We start from the raw sequence: 15,818 nt of genomic DNA, 5'->3' as shown, positions 1-15,818 counted from the left end.
TAGGCCCAAAAAGCAGAAAACATTTTGAGAGACCAGACTGACACGTTTGTGTGGTAGCTCAGATGAAAAAAGACTGAGGGGCTCATGAGATGGCATGCATGTGCAGAACTCCATAGCACGTTCATTAATACTTGTACTGAGCTCTGAGAGCTGGGTCGGGATCAGTTCAATGCTAATCCATGCCTGCTTGTCAAATGAGAAGAAAACCAACTTCCAGTATATAACAAACATGACACAGTGGATGTCTCCACACAGACAACAGCCCAATCTGTGCCCAGTGCTTAAATTACTTTTGGACTAGCCAAGGGAAAAAACACTTATTGGTGTTGTGGAAGATCAAAACAGTTTCTTTATTGTGAAATTTGCAATGAGGGAGGTGTCTGTGACCATTGCAGATGATAAGATCTACTCCTCACACCATCAGTCCCCCAGTCAAGAAGTTTGACTGGGGGACTGATCAAATAGGATGTTGATATGTAGGATGATTAGGTGGTGGCATATGTCTGTGTGCAGTGGCAGCTTTGGGATGTCCCTTATCTTCGCTGCCATTTTGTATTATTGTATAACTGAGCAAATCTGTCAAATGTTCAGCAGTTATTTTTGTTAAAATGTAGTTAAAAGCTAGACTGGTACCAGGGAGACTAGCCAAAGGGAAAGCTTATTCAGTTCAATAACTAATATGAAAAAATACTAAGGCAGAACTCAATATAAAGTGCCAGAACATAATGCATCACAGTGGCAAACACAAATGTCCCTGGTCATCACTGTTGAAATTATTACTTACAATCTTCAAGTCTCATCGTGACCTATTGCTGGTATCTAATGAAAGCTACCAGTGTAAGTCAGAAAAATGTTTTACATTGTATTTTATAAATTTCAGAAATAAATATCATATATAGCTCCCTGAATATTAAGTGTGGCAGCTATCAATTTTAAACTGTTTGGGACATCAATCAGGTCCATTCTAAGCAAGGAGATCATTTTTAAAAAATCAATTTAAATACGGATGACCTAGAAGTCCTCTGGGAGAAAATAACAGGCACGACTATTTATTCCTTGCTCGATACCGGTGACTCACAAAGAGGTGAGGTTAAGAACTGCTAATAGCCGAATCCTCTTGGATGGTGCCGTTTCAAAAAAGACTACTGCATAATGTGAAAGGAAAGAGGCAACATTAATATGATACCAGTGTCTCATTTTTACTACTTAAAAGCTAACTAAATGGCCTAATTTGTAATTATTTTCTTTTCAGAACTTAGGTAATGTCATTACTTGCTTCAAGGAGTTTCACAGTCCTCATTTTGTTGGCATAAGTAAACCCTAAAAGAGATTTCTAATGATTACATGCTAATGTGTTCTTCATTCAGGTTGATAAATGCACATTACAATTGGGTATCTTATGCTGTGCCAAAAGAAAAAATCTTTACTGAACACAGCCCACACTTAATACTGGCAATCTTATATTTTTATGTATAAATAATTCCATTGATTTTTGAGCAGTTCAAAACCAACATACGTTTCAAGCATTGAAGATAAGCAAATGTGCATGTCAAAACTAAACTTACATGCTCCTGATTTGACAATTTACTTGAAACAATACCATTTCCCCTTTTGATATTTCAAAATGCCTGTTGAAAGGTTAACTAGCATTCTTTGTTTGCAGGACGAATCTTAATGGATACAAGGGTTATCTAATTTAATGTCATCAACAAAAAAGTGTAAAAGGGCAGGTCAATTCTTTGAAGCGTTAGAACTCACATTTTTTACAAATATTTTTTAACACGAAGACAACCGTATTTTATAGAAATGGGCCTCAGGGGTAGCTGAAGACATTGAAGAACAGACTTCCCAAACCTACTGTCATGTCAGGAATCAGTATCTTAAACAAGAATAGGATGTTACTGTGTGGATTAAACTCCGTGTTGCTTCTTTGCATATTTCTACAGAGGATGACATTAGATGAACTACCAAAGTAGCCATGGCCATAACATGGCCTAAGGTCAGACCTGCTTGGGCACATGTGAAGGATATACAAGCTGCTCTCCAATTATTCTCTTCAATACAGCAATCTCAGATTCAATGGGGCAAAAAGAAACAGCTCCAAGTAGAAGGCAAGGGCTTCTCTTACAGGGCAAAGTGTTGAGATATGGGAAGCCTAACATGAAGACTCTGGCTCAGACTTTGGTTCACTCAGCTTATCAAGAATCCTTTTCTGTCTCTGGCCTAACAAACTTCTGGCATACAAGGAACTCAGACTGACCCGAGCTTGAATGGCTTCTGGGAGACATCTGAAATGAATTCATACCTATTCAGATATGATGGAGTGTCATGAGGTCACAATGAACACATGGACCAGGCCATGTTCTCACAGAATACTGTCTCGACTTGAGGGGCCCAGTGTAACTGGATATCCCCATGAGATTAAGAGTCTGATCAAAAGACCGGAAAGACTGCCAGAACAAAGGACTACCGAAAGTAATCAGCAGACAAGTGGGTATCCGCTAGGCCTAATTGGATCTCAATATGGGAGGCGGGACCAGGGAATCTCAGACATAGGTTGTCTGATTTTGGACACAGGACACATGGTACCTGATACTCTATGAAGTCCTATTAGGGATCATTGTATGTTTTTACCTATAAAAAGTCAGCACTCACTGACAAACGCTAAGACATGCAGGGAGAGTTTTAAAAACATGAGGCTCTCACTCTGGGTCTTCCAGAGGTCTTATATTATTGGCTTTCAATATTAAATAATAAACTTGAATTTGTTTGTATTAAATTTGGACCTCTATGTGTTCTTGGGGCAGCACCTTGAAGCTGATTTTTAAAGTTTCAACAGTGTGCAGGGCTTTTCTACCTTTGCTGGCATCTGATCCTGGAAAAATTGCTGGAGGGATGAGTGACGGATTAAGGTAGACGTTCACCATGACCTTAGGCAGCAACTTAGGCTGTGTGGACAATAGCACCCTTTTGTGATGAAATTTAGTTTAAGATGGATACGTTACTAAGGCCTGATGCTCTTTGACCTTGTGGGCTTAAATTACTGTTACCAAAACAAAAGTTACTCTGTCAAGTTAGTGGCTGGGCCACCAAAAAAATCGGTATTTCTGCATTCATCATTATCTTAGGCAGGAAGGCATTGCCAAGGTCAACATAAAACATCTCATTCAGAAATAGCTCTAGCCAGGCAGAGAACTTTTTATAGAAAGTAAGGGGGGGGGGGGGGGGGAAACACACTCATCCAGGTTTTTCCTTATTATCGTAACTTTAAATGGCATCTCAATTTCTAAAAGAATTATGGGAGTTTAGATTAAATAGACATCCTCATCTCAGATTCTCTTACTTAGTAAACTCCTCAAGTTCATTTCTATATCTTCATTACGGCCTTGATATTCTAAATATACAACCTGTTACAAATATTTCTAGAGGCTTTGCAGATATTTTTGGTTATAATCTCATGCAGTTTATAGAATATTGTGCCCAAAGTTTATGAGCCAACAGCCTGTCAAGCTTAACCCTCTTTATCATAAATAAAACCAAAAAATCCTAAGACAAGACACCCCCTATGGGGAAATTGGGTTTTTTGGTTCTTACCTGCTGGAGCTGAGATGACCTCATCCAACCACAACCCTGCTGTTCGAATAAGTCGAAGAGGCACAAGAACAGCAGGGTGGTGGTTGGGATGATGTCATCACAGTAGGCCAGTGAGTATTCCAAGCTCTGCCGGCTGTAGAAGAGGCACCACAGGAGCAGCAGGCTGACGGGGTGCCCAAGTCCTGTGGGCTCAAATAAAGAGGCACTACAGGAGGAGTGATTGGTGGGGAGTCCAAGCTCCGCTGACCTTAGAATAGGCAATGCAGGAGGAGCCAACAGGAAAGGTTGAGTGAAGAAGCGAGAGGGGAAGGGAGTGTAATAAGGAGGATCCCATCCAGCCACACAAATCCAAGATAGCCACATAGATCATCTCTGCCCGCGCCCACCCCACCTCACCTCACTTCCAGTGTCCCCCATGCACACACATTCCAACATCCTCTTCAGCACTGTGAAACTGCATTTTGAAACTTTTAACTTAAGTTTAAAACATTTGAAGATAAATTTTATTTGTGCCTTATTAAACTGAATCCACCAAAAAATGCTCTAAAAATTTTAATTTGTGCCATTGAAACACTGATAAACACCTATTTTTTAGTACCGGTCAAACACACCTAATTAATTGCCTGAAATATAAATACCTAAATTTGCAATTTATAAACAGCGAGGAGCAGAAGCCCTAATCATAAAAGTACTAGTCTGGCTTTGAAGCTTGTCTGGCCGTTATGAGAACAACTATTATTGCTGATACCTGCTTCTGAAAGTGGTTGTAGTGTACTTTTAGAGTATGTCATTACCATTGATAGCCACAGCACCGGTCTAATAACTCCTGTCTGAAGTAAACCAGGTACCTAGAGCTCAGATTCTGCCTCCAAAGTGATGAAGAAGATCCCAAACACTATATGCTGACATCTCCCACCAGCTTTAAAGTTTGCCTGACCGCAAACTTTACAGCCATCTCACCTTAGGTGCGAGCCAAGGTGAGATGAAGGGCCCAGGGAGGGCCGTCGACAGAGCAGAGTTTTGTTTTAACGTCAGCTTAAATTGGACTTATTGATGGTTAGTCATATTCCTTTAATAATGGGGCAAGAAATGTATTCCACTTTTTTTTTCGGGTTCTCAGAAAATATTTTTAAAAAGTTTCAGGAATTGACTCATTTTTCTGTAGGGAAGAATTTGGAGGATGGTCAATCATTACTATCTTTTGCTTTACTGAATGCCTGAAGATGGCTTTGGAAATGGAGAAATTTTGTTTTCTTTAGTGTAGACAGATGGGAGACCGAGCAAGCTGATGTCACAATATATATTTATTTATTTATTTTTAATTTTTATATACCGACATTCTTGTATAATATACAAATCATACTGGTTTACATTAAAACAGGAGATGCAGGAAAAAAAAGTTACCTTTGTCAAATACATTTAACATTAATAACAATGAAAATTGCTAACAAGGGATAAACAACTATGAAAAAAGAGAAAGGTAAACAAAAGTGGAAGAAACATAGAAGTTAAAAAGAAAAAAAACAAAAAAAGGGAGCACCAAGGGTTGCACGAAGGGGTGCACAAAGGGGAGTGCCCCTTTGTCGCGCCCCTTCGGTGGGCGATGCCAAGTGGAATGGTGCAGTTTACCGGCTCGACGCTGGGCTGGATGACATCACACACCCTGCAGTGACCCCAGCCTCCCAGTATTCTCTTCAAAAGCAACTGTTGACGCTTAACATTCAAGGAGCGCAAAAAGCAAAACTCCTCTGCATCCCTGACCTTATCCCTGGATCTTGGTTCCTCCCTGGTGATTGATATAGGCTACCAACATCATGCAAACCGCTTGATTCCGCAGCCTGTGGCTGAACTACAAGCACACCAGCCATACCGCGCGGGCCTCCAGGCGATTGACGTTCCAGTGGGACTCTTCAACATTCCAGCACCCCTGGGATGTTAACTCCTCAACCATGGAGACTTGGATCTTTTGTGAGTACCAACCAAGTTGGAGAGGACAAAGGAACTCCCTTTCTCAGATGATACTCCTGCAACCAGCATTGGAGGCAAGAGCAGATTTTCCATCGGCAAGTGGAGTCGAACCGCATAATCCTGAGACCGTGGGTTCCGACGGCACGACTTCCAGGGTAGCTGCCATCAAGTTGAGTACCCGTCGGTAGGACCACATCATCGGGCATATGGTATTCATCAACTGACGCACTTGAGACATCAATCTCTAGATCTGAACTTCCGGTAAGAAAAGTCTGTTCTGTCCCGTATCAAACCGGACCCCTAGATACTCCAATGACTGGGATGGTTGAAGATTACTCTTAGTCAAGTTCACCACCCAACCGAGCTCCTGCAATAAGGAGATCACCTTGTGTGTCATTAGGCAATTCTCTTTCTGACACTTGGCTCAAATCAGCCAGTCATCCAAATACGGGTGGCACCAGGATTCCTTCTTTTTGCAAGGCCACCACTACCACCACCATAATCTATCAAAATGTACTGAGAGCAGTGGCTAGACCAAAAGGCGGCGCCCAAAACTAGTAATAGTGCAACAACACCGCAAAGCGTAGACAGCATTGATGTTCCAATTGGATGGGAATACGAAGGTAACCCTCTGACGGATCCAAGGAGATCAGAAATTTCCCCGACTGCACTGCCATTATTACAGAGCATAAGGTTTCCATTTGAAAATTAGTCACCTTCAAGTGAAGGTTGACCTTCTTGAGATCCAAGATGGGATGAAAGGAGCCCTCTTTTTTGGGCACATCAAAATTAATGGAATATCGCCCCATATTCTCTTGAGACATGGACACCAAAACCACAGCCCTCAATCTCAGGAGCCTTTGAAGCATGAACTCCACTGCCTGCTTCTTCTGTGGGGAGTGGCAAGGGGACACTAATAACTCGTCCCAAGGAATACTACGAACTTCCAGTGCCTACCCCTTTGTGTATCACCTCCAGGACCCATTGGTCCGATGTGATCTCGATCCACCACCAATAAAAGAGAGAGTGACATCCCCCTATTTCCTGTTCTGGAAGGTGGGTTGGCAAACCTTCATTGGGAAGCTCGGGAAGGTCCACCACCCGAGCCCGCTCCTCTCTTAGGCTGCCGGGGACGAAAAGAATGGGACCTACCGAAAGGCCAAGTCCGCTGAAAGGTCATCCCTCTATAGGAATGAAAAACACCTGGAAGCCCGGAAACGACCCCTCATACCAAAGGGGCGCTGTAACAGTTTCTTATCGTCCAGGAACTGAGGCACCGGAGGACTCTCCCTACTTACTGTCCAGTTTCTCCAACTCGCTCCCAAACAAGAGCGAGCCTTTAAAGGGCATCTTGGCAAGGTTGGCTTTGAAAGCTGTCTCAGCTGACCAATTTCGCAAAGAGTTGAAGCCTGGCTACTATCACTGAAGCCACTCCTCTGGCTGAGGTCCAGACCAAATTGCAGCCTGCGTCTGCTAAAAAGGCGGCAGCAGGCTCCCTAACCGCTCTAGAATTCCCTCCAGACTCATCAACCTCCTGAGAGAGAAGCAGATAAGATCTCACCACTAGGGTGCAACAGGAAGCAATCTGTACATTTATTCCCACTACCTCAAAAGCTTGCTTAAGAATAGCCTCAATCCTATCATGTACATCCTTCAATGCCGCTCCTCCCTCTACGGAGTTAGTCATCTTTTTAGGCATGGTAAATACCAGAGCATCCACTTTGGGAAACGCAAATGCTCTCTCATAGCCAGATCCAGGGGGTACAGGCCTTCCAATGTCCGATCCCCTTTAAAATATGCCTCTAGGGCATGCCATTCCAGATTAATCAATTCCTGGATGGCATCCATCACCCAGAAAAAAACCAAAAGGTTTTACCTGGTTGATTTTATTTCTGAAAAGGTTGTGAAATGTTCTTGTTTGCTGGTTTTAGGATTTTAATTTACATTGTGATGTTACTTGTGTTTTAGCTCTGAGTTTTAGTACTTCTTTGGATTTGCATTTATTGGTGGATTTCCCTACACACAAACATGGGCATAAGTAAGACTTTAAACAAATACTAAGTTCCTTAAGTGAAGAATTGTAGGGTTCAAATGCTGGGATCAAGACCAGTACTGTAGTTGAATTATTTAGGGCTTCTTGGATTCTTTGAAATTACTCATAAAAGTATAATCTCTTGGAATAACTGTCAAAAGAAAGAGAAAATTGACAAAAGTGAGTTTCATGAAAATTTGTATAAAAAATTTTTAGTAGTTGATTCTTGTGAGATTTTGATAGATAAATGGAATCAGATAGTGACAGAAATCTTTGACCAAATTGCACCATTCAAGTTACTGAGGAATAAAAAGAAGGAAAGCTCCTTGTTGATTTACAGAAGAGTTGAGGGCATTGAAAAAGAAGGTGAGAAGATTAGGAGGTAGATGGATTAAATCTAAAAATGCCACACTTTGGCTAATCTTTATAATAAAGATATGGCTAAGAAAGAAAAAACACACAGAACAGACCAAAGGAGATGTCTCTATTCAAGCAAATTGCTGGAGGTGAGGTGATTGGAGGTAGGGATTTGAAAGAAGTCTAAAATTTGCTATTTTTTCTCATCTAAAACTGATGCTTTAAATGTTGATTTGGATAAAGAGAATACAGTTTTATTAGGTGGGAATTTGTTAACACTGAGTGTAGTAACTCCTGGAGATGCTGAAATAGATATTATAAAGTTGGAGGATTATAGATCTCTTTCTTTATTTGAATTTAGCAATTACTGAAGGGCACAAAAGCTACTTTTTGCCATCTGGATCTTTGTTTGATGAATTTGGTCAAGAATTTTCCACATGATATTTTGATATTCTCTCTTAGAATAATTAATTCTCTGTCTCAAGGTTTAGTACCTTCAGTTTTTCTGAACATCTGTTATTCCGGTTTTGAAGAAAATTATGCTGGATTCATCTGTGTGTTCTAATTACAGAACCAGTGTCCAATATCCCTTTCTGGCAAAGGTTTTGGAGAAGACTGTTTCGTTACAGTTGACTTTTTAGAGGAGTCTTGTGGATTTGATCCGAACCATGTGGGATTCCAGAAAGGACACAATACAGAGAGGGTTTTAATTTCTGTTTGTAATTTCTTTTTTTTTGTTTGCTACATGGGATCAACAAATTCTTTTGATTTTGCTGGACCTTTCTTCAGCATTTGATCGAGTGAATCACGCTGTTCTTTTAGATAGATGTTCTGCTTTGGGGATAACAGGTACAACTTTATGCTGTTTAACCTTTTTGCGTGGAAGGACCTCTAAGGTTTGTGCGATGTGTGCTTTTTCTGCTACTTAACTTTCACATGTGGTGTTCCACAGGTGTCCTCTTTATCCCCCTCTTCTGTTTAATGTTTTTCTGTAACCTTTGGGAACTTTATTTTGCTTCCTTAATTTGTGAACATATACCTATGCAGATAACATCCAAATCGTGATACCTTCGGGTTCCAATTGAACAAGAATGATTCTAAATTGAAATTAATTTGGTAGTTATATCTAACTGGTTTCTGAAGAACAAATTAAAATTGAATACGAAAAAGACAGTATTGTTGGGTTTAGGGGCCCTAGAATGGATTTTTTGCCTCTGGCTATTGAGGTCAGTTTAGAAAATGTAACCTCATCAGCAGAGGTAAGGAATCCAGGAGTTAGGCTGGATTCTAGTTTTTTATCAGATATCACAGCTGACTTGTGCAATATAAGCTGAAAATAGAAAACTTCATTCTGCTTTGGAGATTTCAGATTTAAAATAGTGATTCAAGCTCTAATTACTTCCCAATTGGATTACTGCAATGGCCTTTATATGGGCCTTCAAGAAAGACTTATGCAAAGGCTGCAATAAACTAAACCAACAGTGGCCCGGTTAGTTATGGGGGTTTCACATAGGACTTTGATCCTACCAGTACCTCATTGTCTACCTATAAAATTACGTGTCCAGTTTAAGATTTTGACATTGATCTTTTGGATATTCAAAGGAATGGATCCAGATTACCTGATTAAGAAACTGAAATGGTATGTTCCCAGATATCAATTAAAATCAAATCAGGGGGCTTTATTAGTAGTTCCATCTTTCAAAGAATTTAGACATATTTGATTATGATCTAGGGCATTTTCTACCATTGCCCCTGTATTGCGGAAATCATTGCCAGCTGATGTTAGGCTAGAAGCCAATTAATAGACCTTCTGAAAAAAGGTAAAAACATGGTTATTCTCTCAGACATAGTTGATCCTTTCAGTGGGAGGATGAAGATGATGGGAATGGGACTGAAGCAGTATACTGTATATTATAACAATGATATGATGTATGTTTTAATTTATGTTACATATGATTGGTTTTATATTTTAATGAAATTATGTATTTTACTTTGTATACTGCCTCGGGCAATTTTATATCAGGGAAGTGGGTAATAAATCATGCTAAATAAAATTCTATTTTTTCCCCCCAATAATTTCCTCCTACTCCTTTATTCTCCCAGCTTAAAACGGAAGCAGAGCTGGGAACTTTCATTCCTTTACCCTTATTTTATATCTCTCTCCCTTATTTAGGCCATCCATTGTGGCGATGGGTCTAAGCCAAGCACCTGAGTCTGGTACTAGATGTTGCCACTAAGTGATAGCCAAGGCTTCCCCCTCCCCTCTGGGCAGGGGCTGTGAATGCTGCCTCCGTGACATCCTCAGTCCCAGACAACACAGGGTACAGAGTCCTGCACTGGGAATCTAGTCTCTCTGCATGTCAGCGTACACCTCTGCTGCTAAACCACCAAGCTAGCCTTGTTTCATTTTTCCAAGAGTAGATTCTGCCTTCCCTGTAGGATAGATTTATACACATATTGGTAATATATTATCGCAAGGTTCCATCCTACGAAAGAGATTAACGATAAGGTTTAAATTTCTGGCCAATATGTCTTTCTCTGCAACTTCACCTTACAGCAATCCATTTTTTTTTTCTTATTCTAAATCACTTTATTCGATTCCAGGATCTGGTTCTCATGCCTCAAACCAGCTGAAACTAAGGCTATGTTACTACTCAAAAAGGACTCAAACACTGCACACCAATGACACCTAATGGTCAGGTTCATGATCATACATATTAGGCTCCAAAATAGGATAGCTGGTAGAGGATTATTGTTGTCATAACTGGACTACATGTGAGTAAGCTAAAAATGGGGAAAAACATCAGATTTGCTAAGTAGGAACTGGTTCCAATACGGCTAGCAGATCAAATGAAGAGGAGGAAGCTGCTAGATCAAAAACAAAATTCTATTACCTGAAAAGAAAAGCAACAATGAGACACAAGAAACATGGCAGAAATACAAAAGGTAATTTTTAGGTTCATACTTTTCTTACCATGATTGTCCCTCCTGTCTGGGTTCTCAGAGGCTTCAGTACTTTTCTTTGAACAAAGAAATTAGGTAGAAAGAGAACTGGCGGAATTTCAGTGATTGTAGCCACTACAAACGACCACTATGGAAAAAAGAAACAATATTGTATATTATCCTACATTGCTTCTGCATTAACTTTTTCCCCATTTCAAATATTTCCAATTCTACTATATTAGCAGTCTGAAAATTTTTTTTGGCACAGAAAAAATACAATCCTAGACATGCAGTCCAGATGTATTCCATGGATTAAGAAAGGTGGAAGGAAGGCAAAACGATTACCGGCATGGTTAAAAGGTGAGGTGAAAGAGGCTATTTTAGCCAAAAAAAATCCTTCAAAAATTGGAAGAAGGATCCATCTGAAGAAAATAGGATAAAACATAAGCATTGCCAAGTTAAGTGTAAAACATTAATAAGACAGGCGAAGAGAGAATTTGAAATGAAGTTGGCCATAGAGGCAAAAACTCATAATAAAAACTTTAAAATATATATCCAAAGCAAGAAACCTGTGAGGAAGTCAGTTGGACCGTTAGATGACTGAGGGGTTAAAGAGGCTCTTAGGGAAGATAAGGCCATTGCAGAAAGACTAAATGAATTCTTTGCTTCTGTGTTTACTAATGAGGATGTTGGGGAGATACCAGTTCTGGAGATGGTTTTCAAGGGTGATGAGTCAGACAAACTGAACCAAATCACTTTGAGCCTGGAAGATATAGTAGGCCAGATTGACAAACTAAAGAGTAGCAAATCACCTGGACTGGATGGTATGCATCCTAGGGTACTGAAGGAACTAAAAAATGAAATTTCTGATCTATTAGTTAAAATTTGTAACCTATCATTAAAATAGTCTATTGTACCTGAAGACTGGAGAGTGGCCAATGTAACCCCAATGTTTAAAAAGGGCTCCAGGGGCAATCCGGGAAACTATAGACCAGTGAGCCCGACTTCAGTGCCGGTTAAAATAGTGGAAACTACTCTAAAGATCAAAATTTTAGAACATATAGAAAAACACGGTTTAATGGAACATAGTCAACATGGATCTACCCAAGGGAAGTCTTGCCTAACAAATCTGCTTCATTTTTTTGAAGGGGTTAATAAATATGTGGATAAAGGTGAACCAGTAGATGTAGTGTATTTGGATTTTCATAAGGCGTTTGACAGAGTCCCTCATGAGAGGCTTCTAAGAAAACTAAAAAGACATGGGATAGGAGGCGATGTCCTTTCGTGGATTACAAACTGGTTAAAAGACAGCAAAACAGAGAGTAGGATTAAATGGTCAATTTTCTCAGTGGAAAAGGGTAAAGAGTGGAGTGCCCCAGGGATCTGTACTTGGACCAGTGCTTTTCAATATATTTATAAATGATCTGGAAAGGAATATGACGAGCAAGGTTATCAAATTTGTGGATAATACAAAATTATTCAGAGTAGTTAAATCACAAGCGGATTGTGATACAGTAGAGGAGGACCTTGCAAGACTGAAAGATTAGGCATCCAAATAGCAGATGAAATTTAATGTGGACAAGTGCAAGGTGTTGTATATAGGGAAAAATAACCCTTGTTGCAGTTACACGATGTTAGGTTCCATATTAGGAGCTACCACCCAGGAAAAAGATCTAAACATCATAGTGGATAATACTTTGAAATCGTCAGCTTGGAGTGCTGCAGCAGACAAAAAAGCAAACAGAATGTTAGGAATTATTAGGAAGGGAATGGTTACTAAAACAGAAAATGTCATAATGCCTCTGTATCGCTCCATGGTGAGACCACATCTTGAATACTGTGTACAATTCTGGTCGCCGCATCTCAAAAAAGATATAGTTGTGATGGAGAAGGTAAAGAGAAGGACAACCAAATTGATAAAGGGAATGGAACAGCTTCCCTATGAGGAAAGGCTGAAGAGGTTAGGGCTGTTCAGCTTGGAGAAGAGATGGCTGAGGGAGGATATGATAGAGGTCTTTAAGATTATGAGAGGCCTTGAATGAGTAGATGTGAATCAGTTATTTACACTTTCAGATTATAGAAGGACCAGGGGGCATTCAATGAAGTTAGCAAGTAGCACATTTAAGACTAATCAGAGAAAAATCTTTTTCACTCAACGGACAATTAAGCTCTGGAATTTGTTGCCAGAGGATGTGGTTAGTGCAATTGGGTTAAAAAAGGTTTGGATAAGTTCTTGGAGGAGAAGTCCATTAACTGCTATTAATCAGGTTTACTTAGGTAATAGCCACTGCTATTAATTGCATCAGTAGCATGGCATCTTCTTGGTGTTTGGGTACTTGCCAGGTTCCTGTGAAAAGTTTGCCCTCAATTGGAAACAGGATACTGGGCCATTCCCTAAGTCAACGATTAATAGCAGTCATGTGTTAGTGTGTAAGCATCATGTGTTTTCACATGTAAGCATCATCTCTCAGGTGTGTCCTGATAGAAAAAAAGGTTGAGAACCACTGGATTAGGGAGTGTTCGAGGACTGGGTTGAAAATAATGCAGAGGAACCAACTCTATCCCAGATATCAAGTTCTCTGTTAGTAGAGTAAAACCAATTGCAAATGATATTAGCATATCACAGAAGACATCATTTCAACCTTTTTTTTTTTTTTTAATAACTCTATTAATGCCCATACATTTGAAGTGTTTTTAGCCAGTCTTGATTTCTAAACAAGGCTTTCCATTTTGTTCTTCAGTTTTACAAAACTTCTCCTAGTTTTATCTTTTATGCTAATTTTTTTTACACTTTCTTTTTCAGTGACAATTGTTGGGGGTCAAGCAATGATCAGAAATGTATTAGAAGAAACAAAGTTAAGATGTTTCTTTTTCCATCCACTACTCTAGACAATAAATAATATAACAACTTATTTTTAATGCATTTAAGGCGATGATTCATGAAATACCTGATTTTAAGGTGAGGTCCTGGGTGGAACTGAAAACATGCATTACCAAGAGATTTCAGTTTTGCATTAATGGAATCTAAATTGAAAAGAATATGTAACATTTTGTGAATTACCATGATATAGAGAACAAAATGATAATTATTTTACAGAACAGTCATCTATGTTATTTGATTCTTCAGGGAGTTGGTGCTGAAGCAAGGAGGTAGTGAGATTAGGACTTTGCAATGGATTAAAAACTGAGGTATGTCTAACTTGTTAAACTATTTTGCTTCAAACTGCCCAAAATCCCGCATGCTCAGACTGTCTTTAATCAATTTCTAATAAACCCCCAGAATGGAGGACAGTCTCCAATGTTACCTTATTACTCTACAACTAATTAAACTGACATCCACAATTCTTGTACTTATTAACACAATATTTTAATCACACAACATAATAAAAAAACATTATAAAAAGGTCACATGTGCTCTTTTTTTATACATTGTTTAAACCCACACACACATTGTTTAAACCCACTCACACATCCATTCAATCGATTCAAATAACTTAAAACTCATCCTTCAATCCCATATTTTAAATCACTTTTGTTGTGACAAAACTTCCCACTTGCAAGCCACAATTCACATTAATGTTCTTCTTCAAAAATTCTCAACTTCGCTTTTATCTTGCAACATCGCTGTAGCACCTTAATAGTCCAGCCGACATTTTTTCATTTCAAATACATACATAATGTCCTTTCAAATTTTGCCTTTATCACCACTTCTACTATGTGTGGTGCCCAACTGAAATTTAATCAGAGCCTTTCCTTATCTTTTCATACAGCATTCCGCAATGCTGAATCCCCGTGTCCTCCGTATATGGCGCCAGCTCAAAACAGCTCTCTTTCACCATATACGATGCCCGTATGACATCTACACCAAAACTGAGGCTGTATCTTTCACAGCGACATTTCACTGCTGTAATGCTGGATCCCCACACCTGCCTGCAAAAATATTCTTTCTTCCATTCTGGGGGTTTATTAGAAACTATTTTGCTTGCCAAGAGGCACATGACTGAGCTTTAAACTATATTATTTGCTTTTGGGAGTGTGATTGAGTTTTGAAGTATATTACTAACTGTTTGAGTGTGTGATAAAATTAAAAAGCACACCAGCTGGCTGTCTTGAGTGTGAGATAGAGTTGTTTTCTTGCTTGTTTTTACCACCCACCCCATCTCAAATCTACCTTTATACACTATTGTCCAACTAGGGGGCAGGGAAAACATTTACAAAATAGGAACCAACTAGTGTTTTGGACAAATATGTGCAAAATAAACACTTAGGGGTCTATTTTAAGACCTACAGGCACATGGATGCACTGATTTTACAACTTGTGCGCTTAAGCGGGCTTGTTAAAAAAATACGGGTCCTGCGCATACATGCGCGCCGGATTTTCATATCCATGCGTGCATGTGCGGATGGGTGGTCAGCTCTGCGCCAATGGGGGGGGGGGGGGGGGGGGGGATTTTAGCAAAATATGCATGGCAATGCAATCAGGCCTCCCCCAGTTCCCTCCGAATCTGCTCCAATTAAGGAGCGGACTGGAACTTGTCTACCGCTAACTCTATCCTTCCTCCCTTTTCCCCTCAACCTACCCCATGCCCAAATTTCTTATTTTCCTACTTTCTGCTCCTCTGGAGCAGAAGTAATTTCCGTGTGGTTGCCGGCTCACACTTCCCTGGAACAGCACCTAATGGCACTACCCCTTTTGCAGGATCCGGCACTTCTGCGCATAACAAGGGTTGTGTGTGTGGCCGGACCCATTGTAAAATACGTGCAGCACGCACATGGCCCTTTTAAAATCGGCAACAGACAATTTGAGTGCAGAGAAAAGTAAGAGTCCACACACATTCCCTTTTTGTGTTAGCAATAGTTTTTACTTGGTACGGCAACTCCACTGTCTTGTAATACACATCAAACTTTAAAAGGGTCCCCCGAC

The 15,818-nt window shown here is 39.9% G+C and overlaps 1 protein-coding gene across 5 annotated transcripts in view; it reads right to left on the bottom strand.

The window, feature by feature from the left end:
* The window catches only part of HDAC11 (histone deacetylase 11), a 154,294-nt gene that overhangs the window by 56,690 nt on the left and 81,786 nt on the right, over positions 1-15,818 (bottom strand). For all 5 annotated transcript variants that reach the window (XM_029600833.1, XM_029600828.1, XM_029600832.1 and 2 more), the window contains exon 4: positions 10,926-11,042. In XM_029600833.1, coding sequence (XP_029456693.1) covers positions 10,926-11,042 — 117 coding nt within the window. The remainder of the gene's footprint in view (positions 1-10,925; positions 11,043-15,818) is intronic.

This window comes from Rhinatrema bivittatum, chromosome 4 (genome assembly GCF_901001135.1).
Source record: "Rhinatrema bivittatum chromosome 4, aRhiBiv1.1, whole genome shotgun sequence".
Lineage (NCBI taxonomy): Eukaryota > Metazoa > Chordata > Amphibia > Gymnophiona > Rhinatrematidae > Rhinatrema > Rhinatrema bivittatum.
The sequence above is the reverse complement of the archived record's forward strand: the minus strand, read 5'-3'. Positions and strand labels throughout refer to the sequence as shown.